This window comes from Amblyraja radiata, chromosome 2, assembly GCF_010909765.2.
Source record: "Amblyraja radiata isolate CabotCenter1 chromosome 2, sAmbRad1.1.pri, whole genome shotgun sequence".
Lineage (NCBI taxonomy): Eukaryota > Metazoa > Chordata > Chondrichthyes > Rajiformes > Rajidae > Amblyraja > Amblyraja radiata.
In genome coordinates, this window is record NC_045957.1 from 102285609 (window position 1) to 102302220 (window position 16612).

The 16612-nt window shown below is 43.2% G+C and overlaps 1 protein-coding gene across 9 annotated transcripts in view; it reads right to left on the reverse strand.

Moving 5' to 3' along the window:
- Nucleotides 1-16612, reverse strand: part of akap9 (A-kinase anchoring protein 9) — a 198149-nt gene that overhangs the window by 118400 nt on the left and 63137 nt on the right. For all 9 annotated transcript variants that reach the window (XM_033012551.1, XM_033012504.1, XM_033012544.1 and 6 more), the window contains 7 exons: nt 15643-15740; nt 14079-14190; nt 12849-13080; nt 10077-10158; nt 6473-6823; nt 5748-6194; nt 4725-4889 (listed from right to left, as the gene is read on the reverse strand). In XM_033012551.1, coding sequence (XP_032868442.1) covers nt 4725-4889; nt 5748-6194; nt 6473-6823; nt 10077-10158; nt 12849-13080; nt 14079-14190; nt 15643-15740 — 1487 coding nt within the window. The remainder of the gene's footprint in view (nt 1-4724; nt 4890-5747; nt 6195-6472; nt 6824-10076; nt 10159-12848; nt 13081-14078; nt 14191-15642; nt 15741-16612) is intronic.

Here is a 16612-nt window from a genome sequence, read left to right on the forward strand (position 1 = left end):
AATAAAACAAGAAATTTGGCAAAGCCAAACCTCCATTTATCTTTGACTTACATAAATGTTTTTTACTTATTCTATGATTCTTATAATAATCCCAGAAAAAACCTGTAACAATGGAGTCAACTTTTTTGAAAAAGGTTTTGGGATATATATATTAATTGAAATAGGTACAGTAGTTGCGGTAAGATGATCATTTTTATAGCATTAATTCTACCAAGCATTGAAATGGGAAGTGTTTTCCAGTATTGAATATTCTTGTGTAGTTTATTCTAATATTTTATTTCATATTTATATCATTAGCAATTTTTGATTGTCCCGCTGTCTTATTTACTTTGCTTCTGCGCAAAGGTGTTGTGGGAGTTAAATAAAGTTGGTGAAACATAAGAACAATGGTCTTGCAAATGGTAAAAAAAAGTGCTTGACAGTGGAACATAAAATACATGCCAGCTTTTGGCATGAAAGGCAGAAATATGACAGACAACTTGTTTTTATGAAAGGAAAAATGTACAGCAAGTGTGGTATTTCAGAATGGTAACCGTGGTTTTAATATTTACTAGACCAAGTGCAGACCCGTTGGGTCTGTTTCCCCAATGGCGTTTGGGGGGGGGGTGAGAAGAGGGGAGGGAGGGGAGAGGAGGAGGAGGAAACGGGATAGATTTGGGAGGGAAAGGAGAGCGGGGGAGGGGGTGAGAGATGGGGAGAGAGATGTGGGGGAGGGGGGATGGGGAGGGAGGGGAGGAGGGAGGGATGGGGAGAGGGGTGGGGAAAGAGTGGGGAGGGAGAGTGGAGGGGAAGGGGGAGAGAAGTGGTAGAGTGGGGAGGGAGGAGGAGAGGGGTAGCGGGAGTGATGGAAGAGGGACAGAGGGATAGGGGGAAGGGGGTGGGGAGGAGAGAGGGAAGGGGGTGGGGTAGAGAGGGAAGGGGGTGGGGTAGAGAGGGAAGGGGGTGGGGGAGAGAGGGATGGGAGAGAGGTGAGGAGAGGGGGAGGAGAGAGTGGGAGAGAAGTGGAAGAGTGGGGAGGGAGGGAGGGGTAGAGGGGTAGCGGGAGTGGTAGAAGAGGGATGGGGGAGTGGTGGAAGAGGGACAGACGGGTAGGGGAAGGGGTGGGAGAGAGAGGGGAAGGGAGCGGAAGAGAGAGGGGTGGGGGAGGGAGAGGCGTCGGGTAAGGGGATAGAAGTGGAAGAGTGGGGAGGGAGGGGTAGGGGGAGTGGTGAAAGAGGGACAGAGGGGTAGGGGTAAGGGGGTGGTGGTAGAGAGGGAAGGGGGGTGGGGGAGAGAGGGATGGGTGGGAGAGGGAGAGTGGTGATGAGAGGGAAACATAGAAACATAGAAATTAAGTGCAGGAGTAGGCCATTCGGCCCTTCTAACCTGCACCACCATTCAATATGATCATGGCTGATCATCCAACTCAGTATCCTGTACCTGCCTTCTCTCCATACCCCCTGATCCCTTTAGCCACAAGGGCCACATCTAACTCCCTCTTAAATATAGCCAATGAACTGACTCAACTACCTTCTGTGGCAGAGAATTCCAGAGATTCACCACTCTGTGTGAAAAATGTTTTTCTCATCTCTGTCCTAAAGGATTTCCCCCTTATCCTTAAACTGTGACCCCTTGTTCTGCTCTTCCCCAACATCCGGAACAATCTTCCTGCATCTAGCCTGTCCAACCCCTTAAGAATTTTATACGTTTCTATAAGATACCCCCTCAATCTTCTAAAATCTAGCGAGTACAAGGCGAGTCTATCCAGTCTTTCTTCATATGAAAATCCTGACATTTCAGGAATCAGTCTGGTGAACCTTCTCTGTACTCCCTCTATGGCAACAATGTATTTGAGCATTGGGCATTGTGACATCACACGATGGAACGTTCACCATGGGCTGGGGCTGGTGCTGCTTCTATGGGTGAGAAGCCAGTTTATTTTTGAAATATTGGGGTGGGGGGGGGAAGGATTTGATTAAAAACGTGTACTTAAACACGACGAAATGTAATGAGGAGCGGATACTTAGAAAGAAAAGTGAAATCTCTACCGAAATGGAAAAGATGTCGACGATTCTGCGTCTGGTTTCGGAGTTGCAGTGAATCAAAGGAAGAAATGCAGCCGGCAGCCGTCCATGTAAATGGATCCATTCCGATTGGACATCTGCGAGCATTGGGCATTGTGATTGGACATCTGCGAGCATTGGGCATTGTGACATCACACGATGGAAACGAATCAAAAGGCAGAAAGGCAGCCGGATGGCAGCCGGACGGATGGCACGAGAGTTTTATATATTAACTAGACCAAGTGCAGACCCGTTGGGTCTGTTTCCCTAACGGTGTTTGCGGGGGGGGGGGGGACTGCGGTATCACACACACATTAACCACCCCCCAAACACACAGGTGGGGGGAGGGGAGGTGAGAAGAGGGGAGGGAGGGGAGAGGAGGAGGAGGAAACGGGACAGATTTGGGAGGGAAAGGAGAGCGGGGTAGGAGGTGAGAGAGGGGGATGGGGAGAGAGACGTGGGGGAGGGGGGATAGGGAGGGAGGGGAGGATGGAGGGAGGGGGAGAGGGGTGGGGGGAGAGAGGGGAAGGAGTGGGGAGAGAGGAGGGGGAAGGGGGAGAGAAGAGGAAGAGTGGGGAGGGAGGAGGAGAGGGGTAGGGGGAGTGATGGAAGAGGGACAGAGGGGTAGGGGGAAGGGGGCGGGGGGAGAGAGGGAAGGGGTGGGGTAGAGAGGGAAGGGGGTGGGGGAGAGAGGGAAGGGGGTGGGGGAGGGATGAGGAGAAGGAGAGGGGGAGAGGAGTGGGGAGGGAGGGGTAGAGGGGTAGCGGGAGTGGTGGAAGAGGGACGGGGAGTGGTGGAAGAGGAACAGAGGGGTAGGGGAAGGGGTGGGGGAGAGAGGGGAAGGGAAGGGAAGAGAGAGGGGTGGAGGAGGAAGAGGGGTGGGGTAAGGGGAGAGAAGTGGAAGAGTGGGGAGGGAGGGGTAGGGGGAGTGGTGGAAGTGGGACAGAGCGGTATGGGGGAAGGGGGCGGGGGGAGAGAGGGAAGGGGGTGGGGTAGAGAGGGAAGGGGGGTGGGAGAGAGAGGGATGCGTGGGAGAGGGAGAGGGAAACATAGAAATTAAGTGCAGGAGTAAGCCATTCGGTCCTACGAGCCTGCACCACCATTCAATATGATCATGGCTGATCATCCAACTCAGTATCCTGTACCTGCCTTCTCTCCATACCCCCTGATCCCTTTAGCCACAAGGGCCAGATCTAACTCCCTCTTAAATATAGCCAATGAACTGGCCTCAACTACCTTCTGTGCCAGTGAATACCAGAGATTCACCACTCTCTGTGTGAAAAATGTTTTTCTCATCTCGGTCCTAAAAGATTTACCCCTTATCCTTAAACTGTGACCCCTTGTTCTGGACTTCCCCAACATCTGGAACAATCTTCCTGCATCTAGCCTGTCCAACCCCTTAAGAATTTTGTAAGTCTATAAGATACCCCCTCAATCTTCTAAAATCTAGCGAGTACAAGCCGAGTCTATCCAGTCTTTCTTCATATGAAAGTCCTGACATCCCAGGAATCTGTCTGGTGAGCCTTCTCTGTACTCCCACTATGGCAAGAATGTCTTTGAGCATTGGGCATTGTGACATCACACGATGGAACGTTCACCAGGGGCTGGGGCTGCTTCTATGGGTGAGAAGCCAGTATTTTTTGAAATATTGGGGGGGGGGGGGCTGCGGCATCACACTCACATTAACCACCCCCCAAATACACAGGTGGGGGGAGGGGGGGGGTGAGAAGAGGGGAGGGAGGGGAGAGGAGGAGGAGGAAACGGGACAGATTTGGGAGAGAAAGGAGAGCGGTGTAGGGGGTGAGAGAGGGGGATGGGGAGAGAGATGTGGGGGAGGGGGGGATGGGGAGGAGGGAGGGAGGGGAGGAGGGAGGGAGGGGGAGAGGGGTGGGGGGAGAGAGGGGAAAGAGTGGGGGAGAGAAGTGGAAGAGTGGGGAGGGAGGAGGAGAGGGGTAGGGTCTGTGTGAAAAATGTTTTTCTCATCTCGGTCTTTTAGAGTTTTAGAGGCACATTAGTGCAACAATACAAACAAATAAGGATGCAATAAATAATGCAATCTTAGGTAACCAGACCATAGTAATGCAAGCCAAAATACCTAATGCAACTGAAAAAAGGTTATAGTAGTTCAGTGTCAAGGTAGGGTTGTGGTTGGGATTGTGCTCTGTGTTTCAAAAGCCTGATAGTTGATGAGAAGAAGCTACTCTTGAGCCTGGTGGTACTCGGGCTCCAGTACCTTTTTTCCAATGTTAGCTGGAAGCTGTTGTGTGTCTCCACTGTCTTCCGTCCGATGAAAACAAGTTCATGGGCCCTTGGCTTTCCTTTTCTGATATCGACAAATCCTCAGTCTTCCTAATGTTGAGTGCAGGATTGTGTTTTGGTACTACTCAACCAGATTATCAATCTCCCTTCTGTGTACTGACTTATTGTTATCAAAAAAAAAAAATTGCAGGCGCTGGAAATCACCGTGTTTCGTCACCCCTTTCTACCCCAATATAAAGGGAGGAAAAGAAAACCTTCAATTTTATAATTTACCTGACTACTTTCATTTTAATCGGTTTAATTAAACCAAATCATTAAGATTTCCAGCATTTCATTTTAACACTCATCACTGCACATCTTTTTGAGATACGAGTGCCCATTTTCATGTGCATGAATTAGGTACATGTCATGTAGAGTTCTTACCTCTTGAAGCTGCCCTTTTAATCTTTCCATTTCAGCCAACAATTGTTCCTGATCATCTTGCAGCCTCTCCAATTGTTGTGCATGCAATTGTCGTAAAGCTTCTAATGATTGCTGATACTCCTGATCTTGTCGAACAAGCTCCTGTCTCAGGTCTTCTAGTCTCTCCTAATACAGAAAATTTGGGAAATGGTTAAGCTGCAACTTTTGCTGCATTGTTCAGTATATGATTTCATTCAGACATTCCATTGTGAAATTCAGCCATTCTGCTGCATTTGTACTTTTTTTAAAATAACATTTTAATCTTTTGTTACCTAAATATTTTATAGAATTTTTAAAATGATATTCATGCATTGGAAGTAATTCAATTATTAATAGGCCAAACTGGGCTTGTATGTGCTGGAAAATAAGAGAGAGAACTATCAAAACTAGAGGAGGTGCAGCGTGGAGGACGTTTCCTGTTGTGGGAGAATGTAAAACTGGAGATCATTGTTTAAACATAAGAGATCACCTATTTTAGACAGAGATTGAGCAATATTTCTTTCTCTGAGAGGGCTGACACTGTTTGGAACATTCTTCCTCAAAAGATGGTGGAAAAAGAGGCCTTGAATATTTGTAAGAAAGATATAGATATTTAAACGGGATGAATGCTAACCACAGTTAGGTGGAAATGCAGAATTGAGGTTAAAGAAAAATCAGATCAGTCATGATCTCATTAACTATCATAGACCAGACATAAGGAGCCTGCTTCCAACTGTATGTTTGCAATTGACGAAAGTCCAATTTAAACAAATGTAGGTTCATTGCAGCATTGTCCTTGCTTGTATCTGAAGTGTAAAGGCACCTCATTGATTAATCTGTATAACAAGTCATTCCCAGATATATGGAAAGGATTCTGACACTAATTCAGTTTATGTAATAACAGTTTCTGAAGTTAGGGTTTAAACTATGTTTTAAGGTCCAAGACAATCAGGTATGTGCTATTACACAAATGTAAGTTATTATTTCTGTAAAGCTGGATCTCACCTGTGCAAGTTCTTGGTTCTCGAATTCATTTATTTCCATTTTACATTGCAAGCTCATTTCTTTCAGGTTGGAGTTACCTGTCGCACAAAAATCGCTAAACAGTTCTTGTTCAGCATTCAAAAATTCCTCTTGCAAATCAGCTTCTGAAATCACATCATGTGTCCCTAATTTATACACAATTTTGACATTTTGCATTTGCCTTTCAACAGAAAGAGCTTCTGTATTCTTCTGTGTAAGTTCTCTCTGGAACTCCCCTTTTTCTTCTGAAAACAATTCTTCCATTTTGTTTCTCTCTGTATCAAACTGGAGATCTTGTTTTGGAATAGGTTCCATTTCTGTCTGCGATTCTTCAGTTACTCTACATGTATTAGATTTATCTTGCTCATCCCTACTCACCCTAGCCATCTCAGTTTGCTGAGCAAACTGTACAGACATCTGTACAATTACCTATAAAGAAATTAAACAAGGACAAACACTTATTGATACGTTAAATAAAGTACATTGATGCCAACATTTTAATAACTTCGAAGCCTATATTATTTTTACAGCCATTATATTACATTACACTATAATATTATTGACAAAAGTCTCGAAGTGCAGTATTAGCAAATTGTTATTTGGGAGAGAACTATGGCTGTATTGTCATGCATTTGAATTTACTGAAAATGGTGGTTTACAGTTATAAGTATCCTTGTTACGCTTAGCCTTAAATGACACCAGCATACCTTGGCAATTTCTTCCTGCAACCGTTCTTCATATTGCTGTTGCAGATGATGTACAGATTCAGCAAGTTCCCTATTTTGCTCTTCAGTCACTTCCAAAGCAACTTTTGAAAGGATTTCATTCAAACTTTGAACACTTGTATTAGGCTCCCCTCCAGCAAGGTCAGCCGACTCACCAACCACTTTCCTCTCCAGACTGTAATGTGTTACTATAGATTCCATTTGTTTTTGATTTTGATGGCAATGCTCTTCCAAACCATGCAATGCCTTTTTCAAATTTGGTTCCTGTTGTAAAAGGCTTGGGTGATTCATGTGCCATTGTTGCTCCTGAATACTGTCCGCTTTTGACTCAGCCTAGGAAAAATATGCATTATGCACTTTTAGGTCTATGGTTGGCATTCTTTGTATGAACTAAATTCAATGCTAGCATAGATTATAAACACAGGACTACGAGGTACTCTTCTAAAACTGACCGAGAGTTATTATTCAGTAAAAAAAGATTACAGTTCAGCAATTGGAGCATATCCATAATTGAATTTTGATACAAATTTTATTCTAATACTAATTGCTAAAAAAAGAAAGTGCTTCATACTGTGGCACCAGTAAATCTTTTGCAAAAAGGCCAGTGCTGACGTAATATCAAAAGGGCTAATTTAAAATTAGAAGGACCTGTGCAGTGGCCTTTGTGGAACATAAACTATCAATTTGGACAGGTCAGAACACAGCAAACTCTATGCTGTTTCTTGTGCAGGTTCAGTGTGCAGATCAATATCATAACATTTGAGGATCTAGCCTCTGATCCTGTAGTAGGAACTATATTTTAATTTAAATGAATGAACTCATCTACAGTGAGGAATTGTAACATGCTTATGCTCTCTGGGAAGTCACCCATGGGTAGTTCAAGTTAGGACACATTTGGGGAAATAGTTGCTGGCAAATTCTGAATTTGCACAGGAATCCCAAACTTGATGGTACTTAGTCTAAGAAATGCTAACAGTTCAACAATGCTGGCATTTCCCAGCTGATTCCAACTGGGGTGTGATATTGTTAATAAGCATGGCCAATGAGGGAAGAGTAAACCTAGTGCTAATTTGCAAAGTTTAGGCTATATTTTGCTTTCCGATAAAGAATAAATCTAAAAAGCAATTGATCAGAAAGGAAAAGGTCCAAAAATATGCTAATGAATATTTTTTGGCCAAATCTGAGAACTCTGGAATGAGATGTAGGATGCTTTGCAATTGAATGGGAGAACAGAATAATTGGGATTTCTCCAGCAATAACAGAGTGTTAGCCAAATGTCAAAGATTCTGTCAAGGACATCAGTCCTCATCTATCTATCTGGCTTAAATTAATGATATGTAAACAAATTAAGAGTGAATACATTTATGAATATTTAAGAGGAGGTAAAAGTAGAGAAAATAGGGAGAAGAATTAGCAAATTACGTGGAACAGCCACATAACCGGCGTGATGATAAAACCAGGTTGGTGGGTAGACTTCCTCTGGAACAAGCAACACCCCTTCTGATTTCCCAAACCTTACCTTCTACTGTGAGATTCATTTCAGGAATATACTGCAAAAAGTATTGACTTATCTGAACAATGCAGATCCAACAATACTCAAAATATTCAACAGCATCAGGAGAAATGATTAGCATCCAGCCATGACCATAAAATTTATTTTATCACCAATATAACAGGTATGATTAAAATTCATTAAGAACAACTTCCCAAAGAAATGTAATCGAACCAAATGCAATGAATCCATGTAATGAACTGGATTTGATAAGGGAACTCAAGGTAAAGGAACCATTAGGAGGTAGTGACCACAAGATAATAAGTTTTAATCTGCATTTTGAGAGGGAGAAGGTGAAATCGGATGTGTCGGATTGTAGCTGAGCAAAGGGAACAACAGAGGCATAAGAGACGAGCTGGCCAAAGTTGACTGGAAAGGGACCCTAGCAGGGGTGACGGTGGAACAGCAATGGCAGGAATTTCTGGGAATAATCCAGAAGATGCAGGATCTTTTTATTCCAAAGAGGAAGAAAGATTCTAGCGGGAGTAAGAGGCGACCATGGGAAGTCAAGTTCAGTATAAAACTAAAAGAGAAGGCATATAACACAGCAAAGATTAGTGCAAAGCCACAGGATTGGGAAGCTTTTAAAGAACAACATAAGGTAACTAAAAATACAATACGGGGAGAAAAGATGAAATACGAAGGCAAGCTAGCCAACAATATAAAAGAGGATATCAAGTGTTTCTTCAGTTATATAAAGAGTAAGAAAGAGGCAAGAGTGGAAGTTGAGTCGCTGGAGAATGATGCAGGAGAAGTGATAATGGGGAATAAAAAATGGCAGAGGAGTTGAATAATATTTTTGCATCAGTCTTCACAGTGGAAGACACAAGCAATGTGCCTGAAATTCAAGAGTCAGGGTTGGAAGTTAGTGAAAAGGCTATTACTAGAGATAAAGTGCTTGGGAAGCTGAAAAGGCTGAAGATGGATGTCACCTGGACCAGATGGACTGCATCCTAGGGTTCTGAAAGAGGTGGCTTTAGAGATTGTGGAGGCATTGACAGTGATAGTTCAAGAATCACTAGAGACAGGAGAGGTCCCAGATGATTGGAGAATTGTGAATATTACCCCATTGCACAAGAAGGGAGCAAAGTAGAATAGTGGGAACTATAGGCCGGTTAGTCAGACTTCGGTGGTTGGTAAGATTTTAGAGTCCATTATAAAGGATGAGTTTACGGAGTGTTTAGAAGTTCATGATAAAATAGGCCGAAGTCAGCATGGCTTTGTGAAGGAGAGGTCTTGCTTGACAAATTTGTTGGAATTTTTTGAAGAAGTAAATAGCAGGACTGACAAAGGAGAGTCAGTAGATGTTATTTACTTGGATTTTCAGAAAGCCTTTGATAAGGTACCACACGTGAGGCTGCTAAGGAAGATAAGAGCCCACGGTATCAAAAGGCAGATAATAGCATGGATAGCAGGTTGGCTGGATGGTAGAAGACATAGTGGCAATAAAGGGGGCTTTTTCTGGTTGGCTGCCAGTGACTAGCGGAGTACCGCAGGGGTCGATGCTGGGGCCGTTACTCCTCACGTTGTATATTAATGATTTGGAAGAGGGGATTGAAGGCTTTGTAGCTAAGTTTGTGGATGATACGAAAATAGGTGGAAGGGCAGGTAGTGTTGAGAAAGCAGGGACTCTGCGGAAGGACATGGACAGATTGGGAGAGTGGGCAGAGAAGTGGCAGATGGAATATAGTCTAGCAAAGTGTGGCGTCATGCATTTTGGTAGTAAGAATAAAGGCGTAGACTATTTTCTAAATGGGAAGAGAATCCAGAACCCGTAGGTGCAAAGGGACTTGGGAGTGCTGGTGCAAGATTCCCAAAAAGTTAACCTGCAAGTCGAATCAGTAGTAAAGAAAGCAAACTCAATGCTAGCATTTATTTCAAGAGAGCTTGTATACAATAACAGGGATGTAATGCTGAGGATAGACACAAAAAGCTGTAATCTCCCTTACACAAAAACTCTAATGGATGTATAATATTCAATTTTAAGAGTTTTATTTTACACGGTCATGTACTTTAGCACATCGTATCCTTTACCTTGTATTCCTCCATTCTTTGTTTTTCCACCTCAACAGCAGAACGTCCCATCACAGGCTCAGCAGGTGCATTTATTCCTGTCCTAAATGAGAGGTTGAAGAAAATAACCAAATAAACTAATCTGAATGAAGTCAAGCATACTTGCAGTAGAAACCTATGCTTCATCAGCTTCATTCTCCCTTTAAACATTCTGCCATACCTTGTAAATATATTTAATCTGTGGGGAACTATTTGGGGTGTGATTATACCACCACAAAGTACCTCAAGATGTTTTACTACATTCAAATGGCTCATGCAAATGCAAAAATGTTGTTTTGCAGTAGTAGTGCTTATTAATGTCCTGAAGGTGGAGACACAAACCTGCAAACATGGATCGGCCTTCACAATATTTCTTCATTTAAAAAGCATATTTTAAAGAGCGAAGCCAACATTTTGTCGGATTTCAGAAGTAGCAATCCAGATTACCCCCAGTGTCTTGCACTTTTGAGCACAGAAAGAGGAGGATAGTACACATAGATGATATTTGATCAGAGATTATGCTAAACACTCAATGTTTTGGTCATTGGGGCCAGTTGTGGGGAAGATGGGGCATATACAGGTCCGAATGGTTGTACCCTAACATGATAACTGAGTTGGATGATCAGCCATGATCACATTGAATGGCGGTGCAGGCTCGAAAGGCCGAATGGCCTACTCCTGCACCTATTTTCTATGTTTCTATGTCTATGTTTCTATAAGATGAAACCAATAACCTCACAGGCAGGTTGCTATGGATGTTGGGGAGGGTTTGGTTGTGTTTAGCAGGAAGTAAATATTTAGAAGGCAGAAAACTATAGCTGAAAACAGAAGGATTTCTGATAAACATGGCTTAAAATGGTCAGTAGTAGCAGCTTAACATTACTGGTTACAAGATTTTCAGGTGAGAAAGAGAGGGGATTTAAAAGGCAACATTGACTCAAGGAACAAACATAGCTGTGAGATGGAATGATATGTTACAAGAATAATTAAATTAGTCAATGTATATTGAACTAAATAATTAAAAAATGAGCATTTATACTATTGGGATGTGGGGAGGGCACCCCGGACTTCCATAATCCTGATTGTGCATCTCCTGGCCCCTATGATAATGGGGATTTCAGAAGGAAACAAAGATGGATCTTTCACTTGGCAGTTCTGCCTGAACATGTGGGTTAAAATCGAGGGTATTATATTGAAGTCCGCTGTCGTTGAAGATGGCCATGGAGCCTCCTTCTCACATTGGTCACTGATTGCCTTTTAAATTCATTCCTTGAAAGGCAGGACGGCAAGTCTATTGATTTTATCCACTGGCTGTGGGATCACTTAGCCTTATTTATTGCAATTTGCTATTGATGCAGACGAGCAGGCATGTAGTCCTGTGTTGCAGCATCATCAGGTATTCATGTCCTTTCTAAGTGCACTTGGTTCAGCCCCCAGTAAATCCTTCAGTACTGATTCAACCGATATAGATTCCCCCGGCTCGACTGCAATTACAGTTTAGAATATGACAGGCCATGGATTACATACTGCAGTACTGTTCACTTCTGCTACAACTGATGGCCCATATGGAAGTTATGAACTGCCAGATTTGTTGAAAGTATATCCAAAGGTAGCACTGCAAACACGATGAGGGATGACTTTAGTAAAAGATAGGATAATGTTTTCATAAGGTGGCGCGCAAAGATTTTGTGAATCCCAAAATCTTGGGGCGCCGCACACGACCGCGTGACACTGCCAACGTCACCACTTGACCCGTAAATGATGTCGCGTAAAAGACACACAAATGACGTCCAAGTGGGACAGGCCCTTTAGGGTATACATTACAACTGATCTCCACTTTGTCAGTGTTCCACACCACCTTTTCCCAATAATCAGAATTGAACAGCAGGTGCAATCTGATTTGAGAAATAAAAATGTTTATAATGACTTCTTCTAGTTTGAACTCAGTGATTTGAAATATATTACTCAATATTTTACACTGCACAGTGAAAAGGAATGTCCCAAGTGCCAGGAGCCCCAATTGTCCAATATCCTTGAGACTGTTAAAAACAAAATTCAGTCCGTTTTATTTCACTGTTCAAATATTATCTCTTTCTCACTGAATTTCCATTGTTTCAACTTTTTTGCCAAACTATGTCAGAGGCGGTTTGGAAATTCAGTTGTTGCAGACTGTAGAGAACTACTGGTTAAAAGATGCTAAATCCTCAAAAAATGGCAAAGGCTGAACCTAACTCTTCCATAAACTGTCCATTAGGTAATTACTCTACAAAAAAGGCTTCACCTTTACCTGTGGATGAAGGTTCCACGTGGCATTATTTTGAAGAGATGGCACCTACCCACCCATCCTTCACTCCACTCCCACCATCACTCCATTCTTCCATAAAGTGCAAATGAGAAAGCAGACAAGTCTCTGCCTCAACATCTCATCTGAAATAAGGTATTTCTGATAGTACAGCATCCCGCTAATAGTTTCGGGCCGAAACCCTTCTTCTGTCTGAAGAAGGGTTTCGGTCCGAAACGTTGCCTATTTCCTTTGCTCCATAGATGCTGCCGCACCCGCTGAATTTCTCCAGCAATTTTGTCTACCTTTGATTTTCCAGCATCTGCAGTTCCTTCTTGAACACGTTCTCATTCTGTGGGAACAGTGCCATCAAGTGAACCACGGCCGACACAATTATGAGCAGGAGCTATAATGTCCCGAAAACATGCAAGATGCCTCGATTCCAACTGGAGGTTGAATCAACTTATTCATACCTGGACTGTGAGACAAAGCCAGTCATCTTCTGTAGTTTTTGCTGTAGACTGATGTTTTCTCCTGTATATTTTGCCTCCATCTCTTGATATTGCTGTTCATAGGTAGTCTTCAAACTTTTTATTTCTTCTGCATGTTGCTCTTGCAACTCCGCCTTCTGTAGGCAAAATTCCTGCTTTAGTTTTACGATCTCTTCAAGCCGAGCTGACCGGATTCTTAACTGTTCCTTAAGATCTAAGCAGCAGATAGATATGCAAATTGTTAGTATTCCATATCTTTATTGAAATTATGAAATACATAGAAACATAGAGAATAGATGCAGGAGTAGGCCATTCGGCCCTTCGAGCCTGCACCGCCATTCAATATGATCATGGCTGATCATCCAACTCAGTATCCTGTACCTGCCTTCTCTCCATACCCCCTGATCCCTTTAGCCACAAGGGCCACATCTAACTCCCTCTTAAATATAGCCAATGAACTGGCCTCAACTACCTTCTGTGGCAGAGAATTCCAGAGATTCACCACTCTCTGTGTGAAAAATGTTTTTCTCATCTCGGTCCTAAAAGATTTCCCCCTTATCTGTGACCCTTTGTTCTGGACTTCCCCAACATCGGGAAGAATCTTCCTGAATCTAGCCTGTCCAACCCCTTAAGAATTTTGTAAGTTTCTATAAGATCCCCCCTCAATCTTCTAAATTCTAGCGAGTACAAGCCGAGTCTATCCAGTCTTTCTTCATATGAAAGTCCTGACATCCCAGGAATCAGTCTGGTGAACCTTCTCTGTACTCCCTCTATGGCAAGAATGTCTTTCCTCAGATTAGGAGGCGAAAACTGTACGCAATACTCCAGGTGTGGTCTCACCAAGACCCTGTATGACTGCAGTAGAACCTCCCTGCTCCTATACTTAAATCCTTTTGCTATGAATGCTAACATACCATTCGCTTTCTTCACTGCCTGCTGCACCTGCATGCCTACTTTCAATGACTGGTGTACCATGACACCCAGATCTCGTTGCATCTCCCCTTTTCCTAATCAGCCACCATTCAGATAATAGTCTACTTTCCTGTTTTTGCCACCAAAGTGGATAACCTCACATTTATCCACATTATCCATACGTTTTTAGTGGACTTGTTTCCCATGTATTTGTTATTTTAATCTACCCTTGAAAATTATGGTTTGCCATATTAGCATGATGAAAATGGTTCAGGTGATAAAGTAATGTTTAAGGTTCACCATTAAGGTCTTGAGAACTGGCATGTGAGCTTTCTATCTGCATACGCAATCCAACATTTTCTTCTTCCATTTGAAATTTCAAATGTAGGTATGCAGCTTGGCGATCTTCAATCTGAAATTACAAGCAAGGTTAGGAAACAAAATGAGGCTTTCACTTTACAAAATAATATGTATTTTAGCTTTACATATGGTGTCCAAATATTGTAATAAAATGTTTAAAAGATATCGCAATCAAAACTTGAACCTCAGTCTGTTAAAATCGTTCATGTTTAACTCGATCGCAAAAAAAGTTATTTTGTGATCAAGATATCCATAAAGCTTCACAGCGAATTAAGTAAATTGATATGCAGTCACTCCTGTATTATATGAAATGAATTACTGAACATCTTGATCCTACAAACTGCAATGAACAAATAGAACATTTGTTGCCATGAAGTCAGCAGTGTCCGGTCTTTCACCCTTTTTGTTATATTTAGTCTGTTAAAGTATGTTTTTGAAGGTTTCTTAGTCTTTTTTTATGTGGGGGAGGTGGGGAGGGCAAGGGGGAAACCGTTTCCAGACACTTTCTGGTCGAGGAAGCGTATTTTCTCCGTCGCATCTTTGCCCCCCCCCTCCCCTCGCGGCCTACCAACTGGATTGGCGAGGCCTTTCCTGCCGGAGCTTCAGCAGTGGCGCAGCACTGAATTATCATCACGGAGCGGGTGATGCCATACCGGGGATCGCCGTGTTGAGGCTTCGGAGTGTTGGGCCAGCTGCTTTAACATCGTGGAGCTGTGGTTTGCGGAGCTTCTAGCCGCAGACTGTAACATTACGGAGTCCTGGGACCCCTTGCCGGGGGTCACCAGTGTTGGAGCTCCGTCCAGCTCGGCCTGTGGACTTCGGGAGCCGTGGTCTCCGGTAGGAAGCGGACGATTCGGAAACTCCAAGCCACTGAGTGTTCTTTTGTTTCGACGTCGGAATTCTGATCATCCCGGCCAGAGGGCCTGAACATCGGGCTGTCCGTAGCGGCGACTGCGGAGGGCTCAAAGGCACCGACCACGGATTAATAATGTGGAAGATGACTGAACTTTACAGCCTTCCCTCACAGCGGGAACGTTGATTCCCTGTGTGGAGATGTTTATGTTTAAACACTATTGTGTTTTGTGTTCTTTTTATTCGTATGACTGTATGGTAACTCAAATCTCATTGTACCAATTGGCGCATGTGACAATAAATGTAACTTGAACTTGAACTATAGTCTAGGGCATCAGAGATTGCATTCTTATTCTTTGTGAAGGAAATGCTAAAGGATCTTTGAAATCCACCTTACATGTCAGATTAGATAATTTAACATTTTATCCAGTTGCTGGAAGCTCAGCAGTGCAGCATGCCCAAGTTACGTAATGCACTCAATACTCCAAACTAGCACTTGAAACTACTATCTTCTAAATCAGATAAATGTGCTAACAACTGAGCCATGGTTAACAAAGTTCTTTTAAACAAACACAGCATAAAGAAATACAATTTATCAGCATTTCCCTAAAAAGTAATATCACACTTGGATAGAATGAATTGTTTTGCTTACCTTTTGGAAATCATCAGTTAATTGTGTTTGAAGAGCTACCAGCCGATTATATTCCTCAAAGAGATATTTTTTAAGTCTCTCTAGATTTGTTTGCATTCCTGAATGCCAAAACATAAAAGATCGGGATATCTTATTTTCAGGCCAACAATGGGATAAATATGTAAATTGGGTAAGTTAAAAAAAAAAAAAAAAATTGCGTTTAAAATGTAATCAATAATTTACAATAAAGTAGCTCATATCAGTCTGCCTCAGAAATCCACTTCTTAATCATATAACCATATAACAATTACAGCACGGAAACAGGCCATCTCGGCCCTTCTAGTCCATGCCGAACACTTATTCTCCCCTATCATGACACCCTATTTCTCATTACTGTTCCGTTGCTTCTTTGATTGTTGTGACAATTGCACCAAACACAATGTAGTTTCCTCAGCACAGGCTGAAGATGTTTTAATCCTGAATAAGCGAGTTCGGTATTCCGGATAACGCAAGGAATCATGGGATTTGTCAAAGGTCATTCAAGGAAAAAAAAGCGAATGGGGGTGCCAGGTAGCAGGAGAGTGGGGTGTAAGAGCGAGAGAGAGGGGGCAAATGCGAGTGGGAGACAGGGGAAGAGACTGGACCGGCGGAGAGACGGTGAGAGGTGGGGGAGAGAGAAGGAGGGGTGAAAGACATGTGTGTTTGTGTTTTGCTCACAGATATGTTTAGTTTAATATTCCTTGGGGAGTGCCGGGGTTTGCACGTTGGTTGCAGAGACAATAGACAATAGACAAAAGGTGCAGGAGTAGGCCATTCAGCCCTTCGAGCCAGCACCGCCATTCAATGTGATCATGGCTGATCATCCTCAATCAGTACCCCGTTCCTGCCTTCTCCCCATATCCCCTGACTCCGTTATCTTTAAGAGCCCTTTAAGAGGTGGGCAATGTCCCCCAGTCCCTCCCTCCTGTCCGGGGCGGGGGTGGGGGATGGA